The 27816-nt window shown below is 42.3% G+C and overlaps 3 protein-coding genes across 4 annotated transcripts in view; 1 reads left to right on the top strand and 2 right to left on the bottom strand.

Annotated features, from left to right (window-relative positions):
• The window catches only part of LOC142564433 (uncharacterized), a 38601-nt gene extending 34098 nt beyond the window's left edge, over window positions 1–4503 (bottom strand). For both annotated transcript variants that reach the window (XM_075675442.1, XM_075675438.1), the window contains exons 1-2: window positions 4366–4503; window positions 3009–3035 (exon numbers count right to left, since the gene is read on the bottom strand). In XM_075675442.1, coding sequence (XP_075531557.1) covers window positions 3009–3035; window positions 4366–4397 — 59 coding nt within the window. In that variant the 5' untranslated portion in view covers window positions 4398–4503. The remainder of the gene's footprint in view (window positions 1–3008; window positions 3036–4365) is intronic.
• par-6 (partitioning defective protein 6) lies at window positions 4399–23077 on the bottom strand. Its single transcript, XM_075675425.1, has 4 exons — window positions 22860–23077; window positions 11460–11685; window positions 9028–9437; window positions 4399–5567 (listed from the first exon to the last, which is right to left on the bottom strand). Exons 1-4 carry the CDS (start codon window positions 22923–22925, stop codon window positions 5304–5306), a joined length of 966 nt encoding a protein of 321 aa, XP_075531540.1. The 5' UTR covers window positions 22926–23077; the 3' UTR covers window positions 4399–5303.
• Window positions 23078–23311: 234 nt separating this feature from the next.
• The window catches only part of GAA1 (glycosylphosphatidylinositol anchor attachment 1), a 28964-nt gene continuing 24459 nt past the window's right edge, over window positions 23312–27816 (top strand). The window contains exons 1-5 of the mRNA XM_075675452.1: window positions 23312–23884; window positions 24037–24133; window positions 24625–24784; window positions 24955–25062; window positions 25189–25385. Of these exons, the coding sequence (XP_075531567.1) occupies window positions 23628–23884; window positions 24037–24133; window positions 24625–24784; window positions 24955–25062; window positions 25189–25385 (819 nt within the window). The 5' untranslated portion in view covers window positions 23312–23627. The remainder of the gene's footprint in view (window positions 23885–24036; window positions 24134–24624; window positions 24785–24954; window positions 25063–25188; window positions 25386–27816) is intronic.

The following is a 27816-nucleotide window of genomic DNA, read 5'->3' on the forward strand; positions in this document are numbered from 1 at the left end:
TGTTTATTTCGCTTTTATTTTATGGCATAAACATGTTTTAGCAGCACGTATACACTTTCATGAAAACTAAAACCGTCACTTTAATTTGGGTGTGGCCCGAAGGAAGTTTCTGGCGCAAAATATAGCTGCGTGCGCACTCTGTCGATGCGGTGCGGGATTTTGAAACGTGCCATACCTATTACATTGCGTTTCGCGTTTCGTGCGTGGTCAGAGCGGCGCTTCGGCCGCGTTGTCAAAGAGCTTTTGTCATCAATGTGATCAATCGGCCTTGAGAGACGGATAATAAGTGTGACGTAGAGAGGAAGGAATAGCTGCAAAGCCGCGAAACCTGCTGTTGATGCTCCTTCCGTACCAATATCAAGGTGATGCGCTGTCTCTTCGGGTTTGCGACAGGCAATACAGTTGCTTTCAATCAGCTTATTTGAGAGCACTGCTTTATGATGCGGGCGGGAGCGCAGTCATGTGGTATTTTTCATATTTCGTGAGATTTGTTTGCCAGTCGGAAAAAATTCCACGCAATTAGTACGTCACAGAAAACACTTGAGGGTCATTTGGGGGTGCCTACAAATGCCTCATTGACACTTTGATAATTAGGACAGTATTTATCGAATGAGATAATTAATTGCAATTGTCGAATTAAATTTCAGGAACGAAACAATTACTGGCGGCTACTCCACCGTACTGGAAACAATATGCACCAGGCTTTCTTCGAGTAACGCAGCTGCTCTTTTTAAGTCTTGGTGCATGATAGTTCCGACACCCTCTACAATTCACTCAGTAAACGAAATGAGGCCAAGCCGGATTCACTCGAAATCAGAATCAACGGCAGTCATGCGCAGGAGCGCTTGTACTTGGACTCACAGAAAAAAAAAAAAAAGACGGAGAGAGAGAGAGAGAGAGAGGCTGCAGTTCCGCCGGTAAGGCGAATCAGTATTAGTGATAGCCAAGTACATGACAATGACACGAAGGAAGGTTACACCACCGAGAGACGCCAGATTCTTGGTGGTGCGAGAGGACTCGGGCTGTGAAATTGAACTGTCTCTTACATGAGGTCTTGTAAAATTCTCATATAAGGCCGTCACTTCAGTGAACAACTCTTGGAGGTCACAGGAAGTTTCAAGTGCAAGAAATATATATATATATATATATATATATATATATATATATATATATATATATATATATATATATATATATATATAGTATTCGGAAAGCTGGTCCCCCCCGGGAAAAATGAAAACTTTCCACCTATGGCCCTTTCTCCCGTAACGCGGCCTCCCAATTACCACAGAAAAGTGAATTCTACGCTGGAATGATGAGCGGCAACGGAGCCAGCTTTGCAAGACGACGACGACGACGAACACGCGAGCAGTGGCACTAGCGCGTTTGCGCGGTTGGCGCCGAGAATTTTAAGTCCGCTTTGAAAAATTTGTACGAAACATTTTTTTCAAAAACGTCTGTTCTTACCCGTGTGCCTGGGATCCCTTTGGGTCACACGTGTGACAAGAATAGTGCAAGGGCGCGTTACAGGTTCCCGAGCCCATATATGTGCCATTGAGCTTGGACCTTTCCTGCACGCGCTATCACCAGGATCGGCCCACGATTTTTTCTGTTGCCGGACGCCAGAAAAAATACGGAAGGTTAGTCCCCCCCCCCCCCCCCCCCCCATATACAGCTTTCGCCGTAAAAAAAATAAAAAAAAAGAACTGCAGTGCAACAGTCCATTCATGTTTCCGTAATTGTAATTCAGTAATTGGTACAGGTTCTTTTACTGCGGTCGGACCTCGAGCGCCGAGAACAGATTTAGGTAGCCATTATATATGCTAATCTTTGGCCCGTAAGCCGCGTTAAATTTTTGGTCCAGTCCATGCTGAGAAAAAAATAAAGAAAAGCGGCGAGGCCGCATTGGTGGCTACATAGTGGATATGGCGTTGTGCTGCTAAAGTCGAGCTCGCCGGTTCAAACCAGGTCGTTGGGAACGAAATGGAAAACATTCGTGTACTTCTATTTAGGGGCACGTTAATGAACCCCAGATGGTAAGAGCTGAACAGGGTGCCTGATAATGATATCGCCAGACGCAAAACGCCAGAATTTGTTTAACTAAAAAAATGTTACACCAAGACAAATGTCTCCACGACGCGCCATCGGTTGCGCATAGACCTAACGTTCGCTAAGAACGTCTCCAGTGTCGTCACAGAGCCCGTGGCCGTCTATCACAGCGAGTATAAAGGCACAATTAGTATGGTCACGAGATAAACGCAAACAAAAATAGCGTGCATATTTGTGTTTCGATGTTGTGTTGTTTTACTTTATATCTTTATTTCTGTACAGCTCCGCCGGTCATCCACAATCACAAAGTGAAACGGCTCTGAATTTTTAATAGTGAATTCTGAAGTCGAGTACGACCTGAACAGCAAATACCATTCGATCAGACTTTAGATTAGACCATTTCTACTTCATTTCGCCTGCTGGCACGTTGAAGGAGACCGCCAAACAAGCCACACAGATTACATTGTTAAAGACCTCCTGGTCCCCCCATTCAGTCCGAGTACATAGGCAATATCATTCCCCTAACGCTGTTGTTCATATTAACGTCCGATAACTGCCTTCATTCCTTTTCTCGGAAAGTCGATTGGTTTACCTGGGGCTGGTGCAGATTTTAAAAGAAACACGTCAATACCCATTGAGAGTTTTCACTTTTTCAATCAGTGCATTTAGAATATTTCAAAATTTTTCTCTTAAATATATGCCTTGGAAATTATATATATATATATATATATATATATATATATATATATATATATATATATATATATATATATATATATATACACACACCCTTGGATTTACATAGAAGTGCATTGGCCATCTGCATCTCTTCGCACCACGCAGTTAATGAACCTAGTTTATTTCACTATAATATTTTCTTTGATCACTGACTCTGATCAATATTCCAGCAACAAGAACTGCGCGTAAAATGACATAATATGTCAATAAAATTTTCTTACATAGCTTCATGTTGCAGTAGCCGGCTCCTGTGGCAAAAACAAAAAAAAAAAAAGAAGAAGAAAAAACTTACATTTAGAAAACAGCGCTAAACATAGTTCACATGGCTAAAACTACAATTGGTACCGGCCAATAAGAGGCGCGGGCGCACCAACGCAAGTAAAACGTTAAAAAATTTTACTGCACAGACTTTCTGCGAGAAAAACTGGACGTCCGCCAGCGTCCGCGCAACGAACGCGCGCTCGCTAGCAGACGACGACAGCAAAATTGAAGACGTCATGTTGTATAAACCATGCCTCAAATATGTATATGTAGTAAAACAAAGTGTCAATATAAATTCGTAGTTGAAATAAACCACCATTATAAGAGCGTACGCGTGCAATCGGTCTCAGCGCTCGCAGCGAAATTACGTTGAATACGCCGCGAAGTGCGTCTCCGTCCCAATTCAGTTCGCTCTGAGCGCCCTCGCATAATTTTTCCCATGATTTTTCCACACGCAGCGCCTCAGCGGGAGAGCGCCGTTCGGCCCACCCAACCATGGTACACTCACAACAGCAACGCCAGAACAATTCGTGCCTATTTGTGCCTTTATTTCGCTTACCGCCGTGCATAGCACCGCGTGCCTTCAGGACTGCGTAGTTGTCCTACATTATCGCGCCGATAGCAGCCGCGGTTTCGGCTAACAGTAGTTTCGCTTTGACCACTGACTCGGTACGCGCGTCGGCCGCGTGCCTTTCTAACTGCGTAGTTGCCACCCATGAACACGTCGAGAGCGGACGCGGTTGCGGCAAACAGTAGTTTCGTTTTGACACGCTTTCGAGGACGACGAGCAGCGGCAAGCTCACTGGCGAAATGTGCACGTGGTAGTGAAAAGCCCGTCTCGGATGAAGACGCGCACCACGGTCGCGCTGTGATGCAAATCGCGAGGCCTTGGCCGCTGCGAGCGCTAATTAGTCGCAAAATGATGAGAATTGCAACTTCCGCACTGCTTTTGTGCAAAATAGAAACAGGATCATTCATTCAGTAAATAAACGCGTGTTGACGTAGTAAGCATTTTTCATTCACTCGATAATTCGACATTCGGTCATCTTCGGACCTCTCTTTCGGTTCCGTGAAATCCGAATTAACGAGGTTTTACTGTCACGTGATTTTAAAATCTGTTCTTGCATACAACTTTGTCAGCGCAATTTCACGCCGAACAAAGCTTCTCTATCATGCAGCAAATGTGTATTATGCACCAGCACCAATTTCTTACTTCAGTGCATTTTTCTAATTTCGGTTTTCCAATCCCTGTATCTATGCAATACATTCATGGGAAACCATTACAAAAGTACTGCAAATGAATGAACAAATACTTACACCTTGTGAACACTGGGAAATGACTGTGCCATGTTTCAATCTTGTAGCAAAGTTTTATTACCTGCAATTCAACTTTACAGTCACTAACTAAAAAAGGAATGTTTGGTGCAAGTCCTGGAATGCAGAGTTTGCCATAAAAACCATGCAATCACATTTATGAAGGCCTGCCTTCAGAGTCAATGTTTGTGGAAGAATTCTGGATGCACAGTTTTCTTTACAAGGCACTTGAGCTCCGAGAAAAAGCGTGCCAAAGGAAGCATGTAAAGTCCATTTCAAAATAAAGTAAAATAAAAAAAAAGTGTCAGCACAAGCACAAGATGTGCAAGATTCATCACGTGGGAAAAAAAGAATGCACATGTCAGTCGCACCTATGGAACTCGAGAAAAGGCAACGTCAATAACAACATATAAAAAGGTCAGTGCAGCAAGAGGCTGTCAAAATGGTGTAACCTATGCACAAAATCATTTATGAAAATGAGTAACAGTCAGCATTGTTTAAAACAAAACAAAACAAAAAAAAAAGGCTTCATACACACTGCAGGGAAAAAAATACTGCAATGCCACACATGCACAACACGTCCCTTTATGGGCCTGTCTAATGTATAAAAATATATATATATGGTATGCATTTGTATAGTGTCTTTCCCTAAAACAGAAAAAGCCTTAACAGCAGCTGCCTGATGCAGCTGCCTCCGAAAGGATGCAGGAATCCTGGTGCTGCTCATGGCTTCTTGGGAAGGCTTGGGCAAGTGAGCCTGTACATGGGCTGACCCTCTGGGCTGGCTGCAACACTTGCCTCACAGCCAATGCCCTCCAACTAAAACAGACAGGGAAGGGGCTCTGCCTGTGGCACCAGGAAGAGCCCCTTACCACAGTGGCTGAACAGGACAGAGAGAGAGAGGAAGAGTCCCTGAAAATGGGTCTGTGCCTAGGCACACGTCAAAGAGTGATCACGCCGTCATGGGTGCTACGAGGAGGTGTTTCGTCAAGGCCCTCAAATCCAGCTGTATGGTCTCTGATTTCATCTTCATCCAAGCGGTCGTCATCTGAGACTACAGATGGGTTGGAATTGTGAGAGCCATGCGACATCTGCGAAGAGCGACCAAAGGAGCCCCTTCGAGGCAGTGTGCCGACACTGCACTGGTTGGCTGGACGGATTGTGATGATCAAGTTGGACGAATTGGCCACCATCATGTCGGTCACCTGCATGGCAACACACTCTTCAAGTAGACTGAACATAAATGAAGTTTTGAAAAAGCATTCACATAAAACTCGTCTTTTTAATGTAGCTGTTGACCAACTAAATCGAATCAAGCCCCATTTTCTGGAACATGCACAGCAAGGCTTTGGTCAAAAAGCAGGCTCACTGATTACATCACAGTAATTACAGGCAGTGGTCATGTGGCACCACAAATCACTGATGCGTGGGTCAGTCAGCACAGTGAAGTGGTTGCATGCCACATTACGACTGTCTGAATCCAAAAAAGCTGTGAAAATGTAGAACAGAAAGTCAACCCTTGAATTTTTCCCATAAGAAATACTTTACTGTATGTTCTAGTGTAAGGTTTAATTAAGGTAATTTGTGCCTACATATTTAAGAACGATTTCTGAAATTATCTATGTACGATTGGAAGGAGACCGCACCACCATAGAACTAGCTGGCTGCAGCTGCACAATGTTGGCACAGTGCGTAGACATATTGTGCAAAGTATCGGGTTCTTTTGTTCTTTCTATTGACTTTAGATGATACAGTAAAACCTTGTTAATACGTAGCTGGAAGGGAACGTGGATCAGGTATGCACTAAGTGAGGTACCAATTAACTGACAATGGCAGATGAGCGGCTATACACTTACCAAAGAGAAAAGAACTATGTCCTAATTCGCACTCAAACACACAGACAAGCTTTATTTGCGAGCAGACAGCAAAAAAATCTGACGTTTACTTGTTGTTGCGGAAGCCTTACATTGGCGACAGACTCCTCAAACTCAGCAAGACTGCGAGCCAGTTTCTCCAACACGCCCCAGTTCTCTGCGAATGCCCTTATGGCGGTCGATGCATGTGCCACGTCGGATACTGAAGGGTTATCATCCACTTCTACTTCGTCGCCATGGAAGTGCCAGAAGCTATGGTAGTAGGAAACACATTATGGTCACCATGTTTTGATGTCTCTATCAGTGGAGACTGCAGTCCGTGAAAGGTCCGTGCGCAGCAATTTCACTATCTATGGCCTGCGCTCATGATATTTCGTCAATTGCACACTTGTACATGCCAAAAAATTAAGTAAATACTACTACGCACAAACCATATGGCAGGCAGTAAGCGACTATGGCTTAAGCGGTCAGCCAATACTAAGTTCAATGGTGGCAGGTTGGGGAATTGATGATGACTATATTTAAACTGCAATTACTTATTCAACGGGTACATATTAACGAGGTTTTACTGTAGTCTGTTAGCAGGAAGCCTGTTGTATTTTTTAACCCTTTAAGTGCCATGACAAACTTTAAAAGATATGATATCAGGAATGCCTATAGCACTTTTACTGCTATTGTTGAAAGAAATATCAAAAGACACTGTGTATTATTTGTGCATAAAAATTACTAGGTAGAGCAACCCTTGTCATGACAAGTTAACTCGTCATTGGCAGTTAAGGGCTTAAGAGCGTTGGCATCATGAAATTAGTATCCTAGCACCCCACAGCTTGTCCCACCATGTTTTGCCCCTGTGCAGAGCAAGAGCCCACACAGATTTCTGCAGACAGTACGAGCTGCTATGCACATTGTATTGCTTTGATGCATACTGCACATACTTAGCTCTTGTGCTATGTTTGTGAGACAAAATGTATTAACATCCACACTGCCTGAACTATGTGGTAGTGCTAACAACTGTAACACTTTATTCATGTTTTACACGAAAACCCCCACAACTTGTTAATTTTGTAACCTCATTGGCAACATTTTCGCATGACAGCCCTGTATAGTTTATCACCTAAGCTCATCCTGGCACAATGTTCAAGCACACATAAAATGATGGCTTCACCTTTGGACAGAGCACCTATTAGTGAACCATATTCCCACTGCTCCAACTCTCTAACCCTACGATTCACTAAATTATGCCTTTCTTTTGTTTATGCACATATGTTTCCAGTTTGTATGCTTTTTAAATGTCTATGCATGACCCAGAGAAAATATTTTATGAGTCATTGAGACAACAATTATGCTACCATATTTATTTAATTCTAACGTGCACCTTTTTTTCCATGCAAATGGGTCCGAAAGTTACCTGCATGTAACAATTGGATACGCATCACGTTGACAGCATAGCAACAGTTCACTGTTGAGCCAGCACCATCGCCATTGTCACTACAACATTGAGTGTCCACAAGTTCTTGCATAGGCTGGCTATGACAATGTGCAGACACTACTGATGAAAAATTATCAGTAAATTGACTACTGATAGTATTGACAGTTTTTTAAATGCAGTATTACATTTTTCTATGAAGCTATATACAGTTCTAACCGTATCGATGTACTGGACAATCAGCACAGACAAAAGGACTATAAGACGACAACATAGGCAGACCATCAGCTGGTAGTTTTATTCGAGGAATGGAAATATGGCGCGAAGCATGAAAGATAGCTAACACCACAAAAAAGAGAACCAAAGCAGCGAGTTATGAGACAAGAGAACCCTGTGTTGTCTGTGCTGTTTGTTCAATATTTTGATCTACAACCAACTAGTAGCCCAAATTAGCACTCTTGTACTATCGATAATATTGCAATAGTTTGCTATTGACAGTGCAATTTATCAATAGTTTCTCATTTCTTAGCTGGCAACATTACCAGAAGTATTGCAATAATTGACCATACGCAACACTCACTTCATGCAAATGGGAACAGCAAGACATCAAGTTTATCTGGCCATGTTTACGCGGGGTAAGTTGTGTGATTTTACTAATCCGTGGTGCAGTATCGATTGTACTAGTTCTGCATCACTTGTGGACACGCCCATACATTGATCACACACTAAAAATAAGCACAGTTTATGTTTGGTGCATGGTCAGGGGTCCAGCCTTCAACTAAAATACAGAGCTACTCCATGAAGGTAGGCTTCATTTGCAATTCCACTAATGACTGAAACTGTTGAAGAACCCGCTGATATAGTAGTGGCACAGCTGTGGTCCCCTGTATACATTACACAGACAACATAGTCAAAACGAACAAGCAAATAAAGAGTGTGCTCCTCTATTTTGCTATCAGTGGCACAGGGACGCGTGTGTGTGTAGGGGTGGTCACTTCACCGTCACACAGTCCCAGCACGCCAGTATGGCACTCTGCTTCATTGAGTGCAGGTACCATAGAGACCCCAGCACTGCACTTAAAAAATAAGCGCGTGCTCCACACCAAAAATGCTTTCTCTTTCCTTTGAAGTGGCACTGAGCAATCATTAGCCAGAGAAGCAAATGAATACAAATTAACAAACATCAGACTGTAGAGAAACATTATGTGAAGTAGCGTATGCAAAGGGAACCTATATTTTCTTTAGTACGTTTCACGCAGTGTTTTAACACAGAAAATGGAATATGTTCTTGCTTTTTGTACAGTTAAGCAGTGCATAATGGCATATAAAATGCAAACAAGATATTACTGGGCAGAGCAACCATACCTGATCTAATGTCTTGCCACCAACTTCAATGCCGTTAACTTCCAATACTTCATCGTTGACAGCCAGGAGACCTGTGCCTTCGGCAAGACCTCCAGGCACCAAGCGTGAAATGAAGATCCCTGGCAGTCGATCCAGACCATGTTGTGTGACACGCACACTGGTGCCATCCCGAATGTAGAACCCCAAAGGCTTGTCAGAACCATGTTTCACTAAGCGCACTCGTCGACAGGTGTCAGGCACCACATCTACGTCGATAATAGATGACACCTGGCGGAAATCTTCAGGTAATGAAATGGAAAGGGCAGGTCGAGCTGTTCGCACACCAGCTGGCAAGAGGTACTGGCCAAGAAAACGCTTTTTGCGGCTAGCTCCTGGTCCTCCAAAACCATTCAGCTCCTCACGGCTGTCCCCTGCACACATAACAGTCAATTATGCTATCAGTTTGTTGCATCATTAACCTAGCTACCCTCACTCCTAACCTATCCAAAACATTTATTCTTGCTATACGTGGACACGTGTGAACATCAACACCGTAGTTCTAGACACTGCTATCATGACAAAAAAGGCCGGCATGCTTGATGGCACACATGTACAAGTTACTCAGTAAGTGCAATGAAGCAGCTGAGAAGCTGGCAAAAAAATTCATTGAGTTGAGTTCTAATTACTGAAAAAAGTAACTTGTTACTTCAAAGTTATTTGCATGTCATCTATTTGTAGACATAAGACATGAAGTTAAAGTTTACTAAAAGGATAAGTAAGCTTTTATATAAAGTTTCTTTTTGAAATGCAAATCACACCGTTTGCTCTTTTTGAAGAGCACAAACTGCCATCCAAAAACAGGGGAAATGAGATGGAGTCTAGCTTTTCTGGATGCACAAACTTGAGGTTTAAAAGTTAAACTTTCGCGAATTTCATAGTGGCTAATGCTTTAACGAACTGGTCTTCTTAAGCTGCATAATTTGTTCAAGCAAAAAACAACTTGCAGGTCTAACCTTTACTGGGTACAAGAACAAAAGAGTGGTCTAAAATTTTAGAATATTTTTTTCTGGATTCCTTTTTCTGTCACTCAAGCCTGACAAATCTTTCCTTGTGTTCCTGCCATATGACACACCTGCATTAAGACAAAAGCATGTACACATGGGTCCCGCCAGTTGACAGTGAAAGGGGAAAAGATACACCATGTGCCCCTGTAAACAGCACATGAAGTTTAATTAATTATGCAGATTTGCATGCGAGCACATGCTTTTATTTCACAATAAAATCTAAAATACAGAAGGAACTCCCACACAACTGGATTCCTTAGATCATTTACATCCCATAAAACTATTTCAGAGCAAAATTTTGCGTAAGGAACTGAGGCTAACTGCAATGTACTATAAGCACAAATTTAAATGCAAAAAATTCAAAAACTGCTCCAATGCGTTGTTCCTTTTCCAGGTTTATGTGCATTTTTAAAATTGGCTTAATTCAGACTTCGAAACCTACACCTGCAGCTGCCAGTTTTACGGCGGGTACAGACTCGATCCGTGCTAAGCACAAAAAGTTGGCTGAACTTTCTAAGCAAGAGGTTAAACCTTAAACCTAACTGCAGGCATTGCGAAGCACTAACCACAGACCAAGATCACGTATTTTGGGGGTGCCCATCCAACCCCCCAACAACGATTCTTTGGCAGGCTCCCATGCTCGAGGCCTGAGAGGCCTGGGCGGCCACATGGGCTTCACACTAGCTCCCCTGCCAGGGTCTAACTAATTACACACACACACACACACACACACACACACACACACACACACACACACACACACACACACACACACACACACACACACACACACACACACACACACACACACACACACCAAACAAGAAATCTTGAAAAGCAACTGTTAGTGAAGACAAACATCTGAAGGGCTGCAGAGGACACATTGAAATAGCCAGGCCAGCATGTTCTTTTTACTGCTTGCACAATGATAATAAAGGGTGGGAGGAAAGTAACATAGATGTAATAAATTAAATTTTAGTAATTAATTATACTTCTATGGAGCAGTAATTGGTCATTGTAATAACATTTTTGACTGAAGTAATTGTAATCAGTTACACATTGCACTTCCACATGTAACAGGCATTCTGATAAGTTATTTCCTGTTCACGTTTCAATTAAAGCTTATGGTACCTTGTCAGATAACTAAACATAACCAAAGCAATCAACTAAAATGGCCCGAACTCATTTGCAACAAGGCTAAGACAACCACTGTGGACAAGACAAACCACAAAATTAAATTAGGAGCTACTTCTGCAGGTCAGAAATGTTAATGATAACTAATACAATTCACCCAAATGCACAACTTTTTCTCCTTCACCCTTGGCCACCCTAACCATTAAACAAAAACAGGGTTTGCAATGATAAGAGCACCACAGGTGCTTCTAGCACCTTTTCGCTGGATGAGTAACCGCAGCAATGGCCTTGCAGACTGGACAGCTCGTGCAAAATTCTCATCATTGTTGATGGGCAGGAGGTCGCCATGGATAGGATCAGTGTAGCAGAGGCTGAACGGCACTTCGGAGATGTTGTGAAACCGTTCTATGAGGCGACAGAACTCGTCGTATCGAGACAGCTCCGACTTGTCCAGCGAAAATCGACGAAATTCTGCATCGAACTAATACAAAAGAAAAATAGTAAGGAATTTTGAATTAAGACCGTTACTTCAAGGACATGATTCATAGGGTATGTTGCACCTGTGTGAACTATCTCCCGACTCATGCAAACACAAACAGTATGCACATTTTCTTGAAAAACCAGACCTCTCCTTCACATATCGACATGCACTTGCATGTTATTTGGCAACACTATTATTTGTTATGGCTTGGTGCCTTTAATAAATGACATTCTAAAATACACGAACTTGCACATGTGCAACAGTAATTTTGGGTGAACATCAAACAAAACAGAAAGGAGTCTCACTTTAGCCAACAGGGGTAAAGAAACAGATACAAATTCAGATTAGCTTATATTGCCAATGCTACCATTTAACAATTCCCCTTGCACAAGAAAACAGTTAAAGTTAGCACTTGTGATTCAACATCTGTCCCTGTGCATTCATACCCCTCCTGCTTAAAAAAAAAAAAAGAAAGAAAAAGAAAAAAAGAGAGAGAGAGACAACTAGCCCAAATTATCACACTGCTTATCTTACAGCCACCAACAAGAGTGCTGAAGCACTAGCCAACTGCTAGGAGCTTTACTCACCTATGACGGTATTGATAGGGAGAGGTGGAAAGAAAGGAGGGTGCTGCCGATTATATCCCATGCAAAACTTTGTGTTAATATGTTAAGTACTGCCAAGCAATGCATATCACATGAACACTAATTAGGATTCTATACTTGAATAAAACCAACAAATACAAAGCATGTTTTGTGTGGGAAAGTAACTCGGGCACACTAGCAGTGTCTCCCATATTTGAGCCATGATGGTAGTTCCTGAATATCAAGCTCGGCAAATTGCTGCCAAGCTGGAAAAAACCTAGACAAACGAAATGGACAGACTTGTGGGGAGCAAAGTTTTGAGGTGCAGAGGTGAGTGAGCTGAGGTGGTGGTCAACAGCAGGTAGAGCCGGCTATAGCTCCGCCCAAAGACAGACGGGAAAAAGGAAACGGGCAATTGTGACGCAACCACCACAGCCTTCAGTAATGTGTGTCACAGAACTAGCATTCTATAACATTTGACCCATTCACCGAGTGCTTGATGCAGTGAAGCTCAATTGTTGAATTGCTCCTGTGTCAGTTAACAGTTTAAGATTAGGGGATACCAGAAGTTTGAGTATGCAAGAACCCAAACTCTACTTGGGCCCTGTTGGGAACCAAGTGGCCTGTGTAGCAATCAGAGTGCGAACTGTTTGCTTCCCCTAATCTAAAACCCTAATGCAAAGGATGAAATGATTAGCCTTCAGCAAGTACAGCTTGCTTCATGGTGTCTCAACAATACTGGGATGATATTCTTGGTTGTTCACCTTAGGGGAGGCATATGATCACTTTTGCGAGATGTTACGTGAATAGCACCAGATACGTCTGGTGCTTGTCCCTCTAAACCTCACGAAAGCGATCATATCCTCCCAAGTGAATGATCGAGAATACCTCGCAGTAGCGCACCGCAAAACAAAATGCCATTTGGCATGGTGAATGCTAGTAAAGTGGGCACTCAGAAAGTTATATTATTGTGAACACTGCTGATAAAATTGCTGTTCCATTAACCTGAACCTTAGGAAAATTTCTACAACCACTCACAATCCTTTCAAGAATACCTTGGGGCAGACCTCAGCATTTTAAAGCAGTACTTTCCATGTTGGAGCAACGTGGTATAAAGCTTAATGTTAGTCAAATTCATGCAGGATGCATGGAAAAAATTTTCTTTTGACATTGTGCAACTGCGTCAAACAACTTTGATGTTAGATAATCCTAACATGATGCATTACAGTAGCTGTTGTAGTAGGCTATGTCAAGGGTGAGCCAATACTGCCAAAAGCATTTGCTAGTTACCCACATTGTTTGCATCCATCTCTTCACACATTATGGGGGTAATAACAAGGTGCAAAGCCTTTAAAATAGATTTTTTTTTTTTTCACAGCGAAAGACCCAAGCCAACATTGTAACTTTAATTTTTCATCCCCTAGATTTGGAGTACAAGTACTTTTTTCTTTAATAATGTTAGATGTGTATGCCTGGATTTCTGTTGGGCACACACCTGCAGGAGACAAGTGCCTGCCATGCGCCAAATTTTTCCTTAAAAAAAAAAAAAATGGTAGAACTGCCCTGGTAACAGTATCTTGTCACACGAAGAAGCCTAACTGCATCAACACTGGTGCAATGGAAATTGGGTATAAAGGCATTCTTTGAGCTCCTCAAAGCTGATACGGACAACACCTGCTGCACATGTACGGCTGGCTGCCTGTGTCTCAAAAGGAGACAGGTCATTTGAAATGCAGCATCCCCCACATTTTGAGCACTGTGAGCCACATATCCAGACGATCTGTCAAAGAAACAAGTGCAATGGTCAATAACTATAGTTAAAGCTACATTTGAGCACGTGCTGTGCTGTTCCAGTTTTCAGAGAATGAGTGTTTCAGAGAACGAAAGAGAATGAATGATTTGCTGTAATGGTACATAAAAAGAGTTCTCTGGCGCCGCTGGTATGCCTTGTCTATCAATGCTTAAAGGGACACTAAAGGCAAATATTAAGTCAAGCTCGATTGAAAGATTAGGCTTCTGTGATAACGAGTTCTTCATTCATAATGAAAACAGAGCTCTTGTAAGCAAGAAAATGATGTAAATAGAAAATCAAAGTAGCGCCATCTGTTGACTATGGTACCTCTTATGTATGCTTTGAGTACCTGTGATGCACAAAGGGCAGCTACGACCCACCACTACGAGTGGCATCACATTTCTCTGTTTTTGCTTTATTTACAATGGCCAGCAGCAACCTGTTGCAATTGACCATCCTGCCAGCTGTGGCTGGGCCGTAACCAGAAACCTGAACCCAAGCAGAGCTGCAGAGCTGCTCACGCAAGGTGAACACCTGCACCCGCCAAGCAGTACACTTTGTATATAGAGCTGAATAGAAAGTCTACTAAAAACGTGGAGACACCCCAAGTCCTCTGCTTTGGTGCAGGCGGTTCAAATTAAGCAGCAGCAGTGGTACCTTCTATGGCAATTTCCTACACAAGACATTTAGATATTGACACACAGAAAATGACGATAGACTTTTAGACAAATACTCTGATGACCTAGCTCGACTTAATATTTTGCTTTAGCATCCCTTGAACAGGCACAGATATTCATTATACAGTAAAAGCTCATTAATTCAACTTTAATTCATTAGCAAAATCAGATAATTCTTACTTGTCATACAGCTTTGGCAACCATATTTATTATTCAATGACATATGTTTGCTGAATCGGAAGCGTTTGGTTAACACAGAGAAGCCCTTAATCGCAGCAAGCACGAAGCACTGCAAATGTGTGAAGGAAAAGCAGCATTAACATGAAACAGAAACAAAGTGGCAGAGTATGGACCCGCACAATCAATTGGAAAAGAATAAACTTACGTTGGCAAGCATACTGTGGAAGTGTTATTTAAAATGTTTTGTGCTGATCTTTATTTCTTATGTGCTGCATTACGCGTAATGGTATATTGGCCACATACCTGTAGAACTGCATGATCGCTATTCTTGCGACTAAGGGTTGTTCTGCATTTGTCACAGTGATGGTTGCAGAAACTATGTGAAGCTTGCTTGTCACAAACACAGCAAAAGTGATTGAAGATGAAAGGGTGCTTATACTTTGGTCTGCGTGCTGGCAACAAACTTGCCTACATCATCACAAAGAATGATTAGTTGCCTGCCAGTTCATTGGCGACAAAATCAAGGAAGTGTGTGCCATAGCACATCTATACTGATCATACAAGTCACGCCGGTGGCGCTACCACATTGTAAAAGATGTCACAGGGCTTCCAGCATTGTGAATGCTTATCATTGATGGAAATTGCAGTTTACACGCAGATTACGGTAATCATACAACCGAGGCTAAGGGATTTTAACGTGATCGCGTTATACAGTTAAAAACTTGGCCTTCGGCAATGTAGGGAGGTCTGTCCTTGACAGTGCAACCGGCGGGTTGAGAGCAAAAAAGCAGGGAAGGAGCAGTGGGTGGTGTGATATAGAAAGGCATGTGACAAGAGTGGCAGAAGTTATACTGTTTTCTTCGCACTGTGCATACTACTGCATGAAAAATCCTTATCCTGCCACTCTGTGGGGAGTACCTCTCTGCTTTGCACAGTTTTGGTCAACTCGTTAGTGGTGGTACACTTTGGTCTCTGCCTTCAGGGCTTACTATAATGGTTTCCAGACAATGGCACAACAACCAATGTTGCAACACCCCTACGATGGTGGAGAAGAGGTAGCGTAATGCCAAGTTTAAATGCAATACTAGACAAACCACGGAGCAACTCGTGGCCAGAAAACCTGAGAAACATGAGACTTGTATAGCCGACATGAAGGCGGTAAAACGTCACAAGGTGATGTTAAAGGGGCCTTGCATAACAAGTTATGCATGTTGGTTTTATTCCACGTTTGCTTGCTACAGGACTTGGCAATGCCTCCAGTGCCAATGAAAGCGCCGAAATCGGAGCTATTATTTTAATCTACTTCTTAAATCAATTTCTACGCTGACTGTAGCGTCCTACATCAACCATATTTAGCAGCAGATGCGACGCGAATGCACAAGACTTATGCTATTCCTTTTGATTGTTTGGGCATGAATATATTGTGCGTGTTTATGCTACACATACAATGGTGACATTAAAACTAAAAGCCTTTTATGCTTTCTAAAGCTGTGAAGAAGCTACGAAGTGCAATACAAATTAATTTTATTTGCAACTGACACTAGGTCAAAAGGGTGTTTAACTGGGTTAGTTGGTTCATTCTTCGAGGATACCAGCTGCGTCCTCGTCTAGCCATTCCTTCTGCTACAATCCTCAAAGAATGACACTAGGTGTGCTGCCCAACTGTCTACACTTGAAATATCATGCAAAAATAAGCATTTGCTCATTGCATGTAGGTATGAACAGTGTGTAAAGTTCATTCTGTATGTTTTTTTGACAAACATCCAATGGCTATTTGCAAAATTTACTGTGCATGAGAAGGTGCATCTGCAGGTGCCTTAACTAGAGTGCCACCATATCAACCAAGGTTACTAAGGGAAGGTCGCAAGGCGAAGAAGCTTCTGGTACTGTGGAATGTAAGCTGTTTTTTTATTGGAAACAAGATAATACCCTTGTCACACGGGCACCTGCAAACTCTGTTCACATGAAACTCCCTAATGGAGATTTACGGCAATGGAGTTGCGGCCGTGCTACACGGCACAATGCAAGCTTTTGACGGGTGCTGCATGGGACAGAAATGGTGCTGCTGCGCTTACTTTCGCGTGCAACTGCTCACATATACAGTCGCCATTAAAGGTAGTTTTTTTTTTTAAACTCAGTATGTAATCTAATAAAATCACAGCAAGAAAGTTTGCTGTATGTTACCACAAGACATTTTCCAAGCATAGCGAAGTTGGAAGCAATGCTGGCCACACTGCACTCTTGCTTTCGTGCATGGGCTGCATGGGTCAACATTACTAGAACAGATATTATAGTAATGTTGGCGTGGGTCACATTGTTCAACCGGTGCGCTTCAAGCTGCAATTCCGTGCTGTGTAATCGTGCATGTACATGTGTTTGCAGTGAGCTCAACTGCTTTGAGATGAGTTATGAAGCAGCTAAACAAACGAAATGGCGGAATGACATATCCCCATGCGGCATGGTAAAGCTTGGTGTAGAGGGTACAGGTGCTATGTCCTTAAAAACAAATTAAAAACTCCCATTATGTGGCGAATAAACAAAAAAAGCTAAAATTTGTAAGTGAGCCAGTTACGATGATATTATCAGCGTGGTTTTCTTCGCAGCTGTAGCTATCTGGAAACGAGTACACCATCCAGCCGTAATGGTCACTGCCAAACTCCCTTCGCCAGAATCTCCATTTAACTTTCTTGGCACAAGGGAGACCGTGTGACACGGAGCGCAACTCCCTTGACGCGAAGACAAATGGAGTTCGCGGGCGCCCGTGTGACAGGGGTACAAGTCCTCGATATGCGAGCGAAATGTGAAAGGGTATGCCTCTTTCTGTTTGCTTTTATTTTGAATTTATAAGTTGAATAACTTGTTTGACCACCTCAATTTTGTAATTCTTTTTGCATTCACCTTGGCATAACACAAGGAACACATTGTGACACAGAAGTTGGCAGGTATAAAATGGTCGCAGGGCCCCTTTAACGAAACAGGACCAACCTCGTTGCCATAAAGCGGCCGAAGCTGCAGGTAGACCGTGGGAGCAGATCATAACATAACTCACAGATGGGATTCCATAATGCTATTGTGCGCAAGTGAAGCATGAAGACCCAAGTTTCGCATTAAATGTGTGCACACTATTTCAGTAAACATTTCTTCATTTATTATTTGACACTCCACCCCTTCCCACGAAATCTGAATTAAACATTTCACTGTAACTGGATAACATCAAAACATCTACCTCTGCTTATTTTCCGATGGTCGACAACCACAACGGAATAAAATGTGAATATCAGAAAGCGAACTAAAAGGCGAATTTCCCTTTCCACACTCCTCACTATGTATGACACTCAGGCAATAAATTCGTTTAGTATTGGGGTTAGAGCACACTTAGCACTGGGTTACACCTCATTCACGCATCTGACCTTGAAGCAATCAGCTGTAAGGGGTGTTCTTGTTTATTTCTTCCCATTCGCATTTCACTCAATGTGATAGAATAAATAAAACATACATATTCTGTGTGCCTAAGTTTTATTTAGGTTGCAGCTAAGGTGGATTAAATTGAATTGGATTTATGTGCTAAATGCTAGCCACTACATGGCTATGGCTATGTGGTTGCCACTGAAGGAATGCATCCTGCTAATTTCAGCAACTTCTTTTGGAATTCATGCTCCAAAGAAGGTTGGCACAGAGGATGGCATCGGTTGGAATAGTGCTTCCACCACTGTTGTTTCTTCTGCATAATAGTATTGAACATATGAATGTTTTTAACCTGCCCCAGGAACTGCTATTCCACATCAACACCAGCAACATGTGTTGGTTGTTTCTAGCAGGAAATATTAGCACAAGCATGAAATGTTCACAGAAGTTGGCTCAATGTGCAGATATACTATCGCCTCTTAATTGACAAACATGTAGCAACATTTAGTAAAGAAACTACGGGGGCTCTTGCTTGCCACTTCTTCTGAAGCCTGGTGTATTACACATTTTTCACAGGAACCTTCTGCTTTTTCTTTCACCCCATATATTTAGACGTTTTCGGCTAATCTTTGTGTACAAACTGTTTTCTGCTTTATCTACAAATGTGCCTAGTGTTAAAAAAAAAAGGATGCTTATCCCTCACACACACAGGACTATAGACAGGGCTTGGGGGGTTCTACTTCAGAAGCTACTTGCAGTATCAGCATGCCCTGCTAGCAACCCAAAATAGTGCTGTCGAAGGAGCAGGCACAGTATGGTGCAGCAAGGCCATTTATAAATGAATGTTTCTGTGATGTGCACAAAGGTCTTGTTTGTTTGCAGTTTGCCATGTCTCATGGTGAACGAAATGTGAAAAGGAATACCTTTCCATGAATTTTCTTGCGTTTTGCAAGTTCAATGTCAAATTTACTTTAATCTATGTCGATTGGTATTGTTAAAACATGTTCAAGGCAAAACTTGAGGCTCAGTCAAGATTTGAGGACTAAGTTAGTTCCAAGCACTTGATGCCACAATTTATCTAAGGGCTGGCTATGAAGGCACTACACTGATTGCCGACTGAGGAAGAGCACCAACTAAACCCAACATTGCATAAACTGTGCCAGGTAGAGAAATGGATAAAGGGCCCATGGAGACACATTCCTGCTAAACTCATCTTGCAACATTTAACAAATGTGCTGCATCCCAAATGCACTGGATGGAACCGAGGACAAAAAGAATGTGACATGGAATCAAGTGCAGGTGCAGAAGGTGAAAAGTGGGTATCTGTCAAGAGAATACAACAATAGAACGGCTTTGCAACTAGGCTGCAGGAGAAGTACATTGTTCCTTTTGTTTATGTTTTCCCTGGCCTGTATAAGCTTCATATATTTAATTTTATTTTTGCACTTTTGGATTTTTAGGCACTGGAAATACGTTATAATTTCTTATGTGTCAGTTCTTTTTGCATTCTCCTTGGCCTATTAGTTATTGCACTTTTGGAGTGCAATAATGGGTAGCCTTTTAAGAGCTGTGCCTCATGCTACTTGACATAAGCACCATCACTGCTGCTGGTTTAATACATACATTTACACAGATACCTCACAGGCTCTTAGACATAAGTATTGCATGAGGACTGTAGGAAAATGCAAATGAGACAAACAGGAACAAGTAATGAAGGAACAAATGTCCACAAATAATACAAATCATTATACACTCATTCATGGAAATTATGGATACAGAAAAATTGATACAATCATTTATAACAAGTTTCCCAGCAATAAGGCAAATATTAAAATATTTTGGCCAAATGAGTTTTAAATTGATGAAACTATTATTGGCGTTTTTTTTTTTAAATTTCAACAGCACTGAAAGCAATCACTATCTGCTCTGTTTGGTATTTTGTTGTAAATTAAAGACTGGTTTAAATACTTGAGAAAGGCAACCATTTGCCATATATGCAGGGGTGTGTGAATAGCACTTTATGAAACTGAATCGAGTATTTATCAAATCGTTTACAAATAATGTAAACCTTCCTCACCCTTAATATAAAACTATCTACACAATCTGGTATTAACAATAGCAAGTTTATGTCAATACACTATACATTATAAAACATGCTTTATTGAAAGCACAAAGGGAGCATTAGGAACAAATAAGCAGATTGTTTGCAAACTCGGGGGGTCTTGGGAGAATATGCAGCCATGCATTGCCATAAGGAGTTTATAAAAGTAACATTGTGAACCGATTAAGATCCGTATGTATTGTTGCGACCAGACATGCATCTAATCTATGGCAATTGCAGGGTGAAAAAGAGAAAAGCAGTTTTTCTCCAATTCAGATTGTCGTGGCAGATGGTGCCACTATTGCATAAACTATGCTACAAGGAAACATATTCTGATTTAATACATTTAAAGGACACAGGTTCGGCATCTATAAATATTACCACAATACCCACTGCCTAGTGCAGTGTTAAGCAACCTTTTGAGCGATTGGGTTTAGCTGGAAATACTGGCTGTCTGGGCAATGCAGCATGATTCTGTATGTTATGTTCACTATGAATGGAACGAAGACTATTGCATTTTTGATTCACTTTCATGCTTGATCATGCACAGTCGACGACAAAAGGTATATGAGAAATATTTGTACTTTCGGATAGTTACTACTTGATTCATGGACCTAATAAAGTTGCACGATATTCAATTTCGTTATTTGAAAGTTTTAAATATTCACATACCCTTATCCATATGTAACAACCATGGCATGGCAGAAGCTCTACTCCACATCCCGAAAAAGTATCATTTGCAGCATATGACACCCATGTACAGATCACTTCCCATAATTTGAAATGCAAAATTTAACTGACCTTTTAACTCAACAGTATTCTAAAGTTTCAAAACTTGCCAATATATGTTGAACACTCTTTCGCCTCATTCTAGAGCTATGTTTAGCCTGAAGAACATGCCCTACAATTGAAGTAGACTGTGAAAAGGATGCATACGAATAAGACTCAATAGTGGAAAATTACAAAGTGCCATTGGCAATCGGCTAGGCAATAGCCACTTATCATTGAAACCCAGCTGTGACAAGCATGGAATTTTAATACGTAATACTGCTTCTCAATGAACAAGTGCTAAAGAATGAAATGAGAAAACACTGTCTACTCAAGTCAAAGACTGAATCAAACAGGGCCTTATTTGATTCAGTTTTTGAGCACTCGAGCATTTTATGCCACTGAAATATGTTTAAACAAGAAGCACCATAAAAGCCTGTAATTTTCATAAAACTACATTTTGGAATTATTCATAATAAAGACAATTTACGAATAAAAAAAATCTGTAGGCAACATGAGATCCTTATGAACATCTCTTTCATGACAGGAATATTTTAGCACATGACAACATAGAAAACCAGTACAAGGTTAATAAAAACATGAACAAGTCCAAGTTGCACTACAAGTGGTTCGCTGCTTGGAGTCAACAGTTGTGAGCAGCAGTTAACAGTTGTGGACTGCCCCTTAGAACACCGGCATCATTGCGTCCTTAAAGAATTGTAGACAACTACTTCATTTGAATTTCGTTTTATTGAAACCATATATGCCAGTACATTACTCAAATACAGGTACAATAGCACGACTGGAATTTTCAGTGCACAATGTGTCCATTTCCGATGTGAACTGACATGTCATTCACAGTTAGTACAGACTGCAGAACGTGGGAGTTGGCAGAATCTATTAGTCTCAATTTATATTTCGCAAATTAAACTGACTGCGCCACAAAAGGCAACGAAACGAGCAACGACGCGGCACCATCATCACAAATAATATAAGTCGTCCCGACACGAAAAATGAAAAGATGGGCTGAACTCATTTGCATGCATACCCGGAGCTCGGTAAGGATGCAGCCACCCGTGAAAAAGAAAAAAAAAAAAAAAGAGCGGAAAAGAAAAAGGCGTGCCGTTCTCACGCATCAAGTCTACGTTACAAAGCACACATTCAGATCAGCGGATGATTTCCGCTGTCAAGGCTCGGGCTCTACGGCTTAAAAATTTCCCACACTTAGCGTTCGACTGACAAAACATTCCAGAGATAGAGGACTACCGTGCTAAAAAGCAGGTCAGGATTTTACATGAATGCCGCCAAAAGCAGCAACATGACACAACTGTAGCACGCTGCATTATGTCACTTTCGTCATATTTACTCGTACTATAACGAGAGTTTATTAAATGCGCCAATATCGCAGACACAATATGAGGAACATCACGACAGTCACCCTGTTTTGACGTAATCGTGTCCGAAGAGCGAACTTTTGATGTTAGGGATACACAATTTGCACACGCATACTTACGCACTGCAACCTGTAGCAACAACAAGGCACAACAGCAGAGAGTTTACCAAGACACTATGGTTGCCAAGAAAACAAATAACGTCTACGCGCCGTTAATGAAATTAGGGGAAGACAGCACCTGCCAAATTAGGCCTAAAAACACACTGAAACTTACCTTGCTTTTTACTTCTAGAAAACTGCCGTTTTGGTGATGATGCAAATTCTTCAGCGGTTTGGACATTGCTCGTTCATTGAGCAGACTACAACACTAACATGTCCTGTAGCGCAAGAAATGTTCGCGATTAAAACTTTATAAACAAAAGTCGACAGACATGCTCACACACCATGACACACACACAAACTTCCTCTCGAGCTAAAATGTCGTCATCGCATACCGCAGGTCCACAGGTTGCTTCGGCTGCTGCTCTCGGCATGCGCTCTTTGAATATCACACTTATGCACAAAAGTAAAAACAAAAATATTAACTCTCAATGGTTTTTCGGTTAAAATGAATGAAACTGGAGCTTTTATTGAACCTAAGTCATATCAAAAGCATTTTCGATTTTCTTTTAGTTCCGGTGAGGACCGGTAGGTGAGGCTGCTGAGGGTCACGAAAAAAAAAAATGTGCGGTATTTTCTTTTTGTGCAAGTGACATAATGTTTTTGGCGGACACGAACTCTTTAGCGCGGCGTTTGTCAGTTCAACAAGTTTGAAAAACACATTTATTTCACATCAGTCGTGATAGAGAATCATGCGCGCTGCGCATCAAAGTGCGTGGTCGCTCTAGAGCCACGAGTGTAGCCCGTGCCGCGCGTCGGTGTGCCGGTGTCGACTGATGGATCTTTAGGAGGCTGAGCCCGCTGGGCTGGGTTTCCAGCGCACCAGTGCAGTAGTGACCCAAGATTGTGGCATAAAAAGTTGTGGCGCCGGCAGGGGGTGAACATGGGTGTGCTCATGAACACTTCACAAAACAACAAATTAGTTTTGGTGGTTCAGAAGAATTGCAATCGACTGTGCACATTGGCATATGTAGCCGGGCTGATCGCTTTTGCCGTTTTAGCCTGGAATGAGTGCAACAACAAGACATATTTCTCGGAGAATGCCCTCCTACCTGGTCTTGTGAACAGGAGATTCAACCTTGGTACATTCGCAAAGGACACATTGGAAAGCCTGAAAGAAGAGGCTAGAAGTCACGCAAGGTAAAGAGCATTTTGTTTGTGTGGTTGTACTCCGAATTAAGTGGTTTCTGTGTCACTACTGATTTTAATTTTTGCACTGAATGGAAGAAAGTTTATCAATTGGTGCGAGCGAAACACAGTCTTCATTCTCAAACGACTATGTGCTTTTTCAGCTTGCCTCTGCCATGGCTGCTTGGTCAGTTCCGTCAACTGGGGCTTGATGTGTACAGACACAATTTCAGCCTTCACTACCCGTTGGGATCGAAACCCGTACGTATTATCTATAGGGCACGTTGTAGTTTAAAAGGAGGATTAAATTATATAAACAAATGATGTATGCAATTTATTGCTGAACGGCCCAGCAATACATACGTCGTAATTATACTGTATAACTGCGTACCACAACACTGTAAGGCTACAAGTGTTTTTACCTTTGAGGTTTCCTCTCCTTTCTTATTTTAATCCCTCTCCCTTGTGCAGAGTGTCGAACCAGACGTCCGTCTGGTTAATCTCCATGCATTTGCTTGTTTATTTTTCTATGCAACATCTTCTCTTCTGTGTTGCACAACATTGTACTGCATTGGAATACGGAAGTAGACTTCATATGAAAATTTTGAATTATATGTTGTCATGCTTTTTGCATGCTAGAAGTGGCACCTGTTAATGGTCCAAAGGAATGAGGCATAAGTGAGCAGTTTTGCTTGTTTTATATACAGTGTTTGGCTTTTTCTGCAATGCTACCTTTTCTAAATTGGGTGCAGACACATGGTGGAGAAAATGTATATGCTATCCTGCGGGCTCCTCGGGGCTCTGGCACAGAGGCTGTTGTGTTATCATCACCATACCGTATGGAGGACAGCCTTCATGGATCCACACTTCCTGGAATTGCACTCATGGTGGCACTTGCTAAGTATTTCAGAGGTGAAGAGCCTTGTCCTACAATCACTGTAGTTCTAGTTGGCATGAAGTTTTGTATGAAGTGCACTGTAGGTCACCTTTTGCTTCTTCCCTTTATTTCAGTGTTCCGTCTGCCTCTGTGTAGACTGCAGTTTAAAAGCAGACCAGTTTCATTAAGTGCCATGCTCTTTCAGCTCAGGGGTCATGGGCCAAAGATGTGATATTTCTCGTCACTGAACATGAGTTGGTTGGATTTCAAGCATGGTTGGATGCTTACCATGACATCCATACTGCGCCTGGAGGTGTGTAATATTTTAGCACAACCGTGTCATGCTTCTTTAATTGTTTTGCCGGTTGAATGTATAGTGGTAATTTAGCAGTACATATGCAGATTTATGCTTCTGCCTTCATGCTTTTCTTTTTCTCAGTTATTGATCCTGGAACGCTAAAGGCTAGAAGTGGCCCCATTCAAGCCGCGATCAACTTGGAACTCCATAGTAGTCGCATTAGGCGGCTTGACTTGAAGCTGGTTGGATTGAACGGCCAACTACCAAACCTTGATTTGTTCAACTTGGTAATAGAGCTGTGTCTTCGAGAGTCTGTGCACACAACATTTCATGATCAAGTAAGAAATTCTGTGACATATGCTTGTTGACAGATGGAAATGTCTCGCTTTTGTGAATATAGATGACCAGAATATTTTCAGGTGAAAGCATTGTTTTGTTTCAGTTTACTGTGAGGCTACAAATTTCACTAGGCTTATTACTTCGAAAGTGCCCTGTTGCAGGCACAATGTAGAGCCATGTTGAACCGTCCATAGTAAAACATCACTTCAATGAACTGAGGGACCTTAAGGAACTGCTTGTTCAAGTGAAATCAAACAAAAGGGCTTGCTATTGGTGTGTGGATGATGTAATTGTTACTTCAAGTTTTCAAACTGGCACATGTTCTTTACTTGAGATAATTTGTCTTGTTTCCATTTGCTTCTACATGTTATCGCTGCTGCCGTGCTTTTACGTTCTGTGCAAAACATATGTAATATAAGATTATTATTTTGTCAAGTTTTATAGCAAGTGTGAAGGGCCTCTCATCAGATTATACCGGCCAATTTTTGCATCCATCTCATCCGTAACAACTTTGGTGGAAGTGCGGGGTAATCGCTTTGGACAACCTTCTTCTACGCACCCTCCGACGAAGCCGGCACTTGCTCGGGCTACCGCCTGAAGACATGGACATGAATGAACCACAAGCAGCTGGCGGCAGCCATGACACAAGCATGCAAGATGACAGTGAGCGCCGAAGGCAAGTCATCTGCTGGATCCCTCAGAAAGAGCCGCGCACCTTTTCCGGCAAAGCTGATGAGGATGTTGACGACTGGCTAAATTATTATCAAAGGGTAAGCAGTCACAATGGGTGGAACGCAACGGCGCAACTTGCCAACGTCGTTTTCTTTCTCATCGGAACCACACTTCTCCGTTTCGATAAAAACGAAAGCACGATGCCAGTGTGAGGAAGGTTCATAGAAGAAATCAAAAGCTGCTTCAGAGATTCACTTTCAGAAAGAAAGAAGGCTGAGCATACACTTTAGCATAGGGCACAGTTGCCCGGAGAAACATGCACAACTTAAATTGAAGAAGTATTGAAACTGTGCAGAAATGTGAACACGGGCATGTTGGATGAAGAGAAGGTTGGACATCTTTTGAAGGGTATTGCTGAAGATGTCTACAATTTCCTTATATCAAAGGAAGACCTGCGGACTTCGTCGGATCTAAGACGTCACTGCCACGCTTTTGAGGCACTGAAGACCCGTCATGTATTGCCAAAGTTTGGAACAATGTGACCACGGTCGCATGTGTGGACATGTCCTCCTCCCATGACATTGCCTTGTTAGTGCGTCAACTCGTTAAAGAAGAATTTGCAACTTTCAAGTACAAGGGGGAGGAAGAGACGCAGGACAGGAGTAACCTGAATGCCCGCTTGACGTACGCTGTCCTGAACAGCCGGTGATTTGCCAACTGCAATCTAACAGCGAAATTTGGCCTTTGCATGGTGAACGCGTCCGCATCGACACGGCAGAGTTCCGGCATCCTTCGCGTACCTTCGAACGTCGTCAGACCGCACCACCCCAACGCCTTGCTCCCCAGTACAGCCAGCCCCAGGCCCCACTTTATGACTATCCTGTGTATCGCGAGCCACCTATTTGCTTTTGCTGCGGTATCCGTGGACATATCAGCAGGTATTGTCACCGACGGCAGCAGCAACTTCTCCTCCATTGACTTAGGATCGGGATACTGGCAATACCTCTGCACCCAGCAGATAAAGAGAAAACTGCCTTTGTGATGCCAGACAGTCTCTTCGAGTTTAATGTCATGCCTTTCAGTTTATGCAATGCACCAGCAACTTTTGAAAGGTTTATGAACACAGTACTGTGCGGATTGAAATGAGAGATCTGCATGTGCCACCTGGATAATGTAATCATTTTTGGCAAAACACTTGAGTGCAATCAGTGACTTGGCGTCGTACTCGACTGTATACAAAACGCTGGACTAGTTTTAAACTCAAAGAAGTGTCACTTCTGTAAGCGCCAGACTCTCGTGCTCGGTTTTCTCGTCGACAAAGATGGTATTCGACCTGACCCTGAAAAGATCGCTGCAGGCATGATTTTAGCCAACCAAAGGCAGCAAAAGACCTCCGTAGTTTCCTTGGCCTGTGTTCGTACTTCGCTAGTTTATCAAGAACTTTGGCCAACTTGCTCACCTACTCATGTGCCTCCTTCACAAAGACAATCCCTACGTATGTACTACAGTATGCGAGGATGCGTTCCATCAGCTGAAGTATCTACTAACTTCTGGGCCTGTCTTGTGCCATTTCTATCCCGAGGCCATGACTGAGCTACACTCGGACGCTAGCGGTGTGGGCGTTGCCATTGTCCTCGTACAACTTCATCATGGGCACCAGCACGCGTGCGTGCTCAAGTTGGACACTGACGAGAGTGGAGCGAAATTACACTGTCACCGAATTGGAATGCCTGGCAGTAGTGTTCGTGATCCAGAAGT

This window comes from Dermacentor variabilis, chromosome 1, assembly GCF_050947875.1.
Source record: "Dermacentor variabilis isolate Ectoservices chromosome 1, ASM5094787v1, whole genome shotgun sequence".
Taxonomy (NCBI): Eukaryota; Metazoa; Arthropoda; class Arachnida; order Ixodida; family Ixodidae; genus Dermacentor; species Dermacentor variabilis.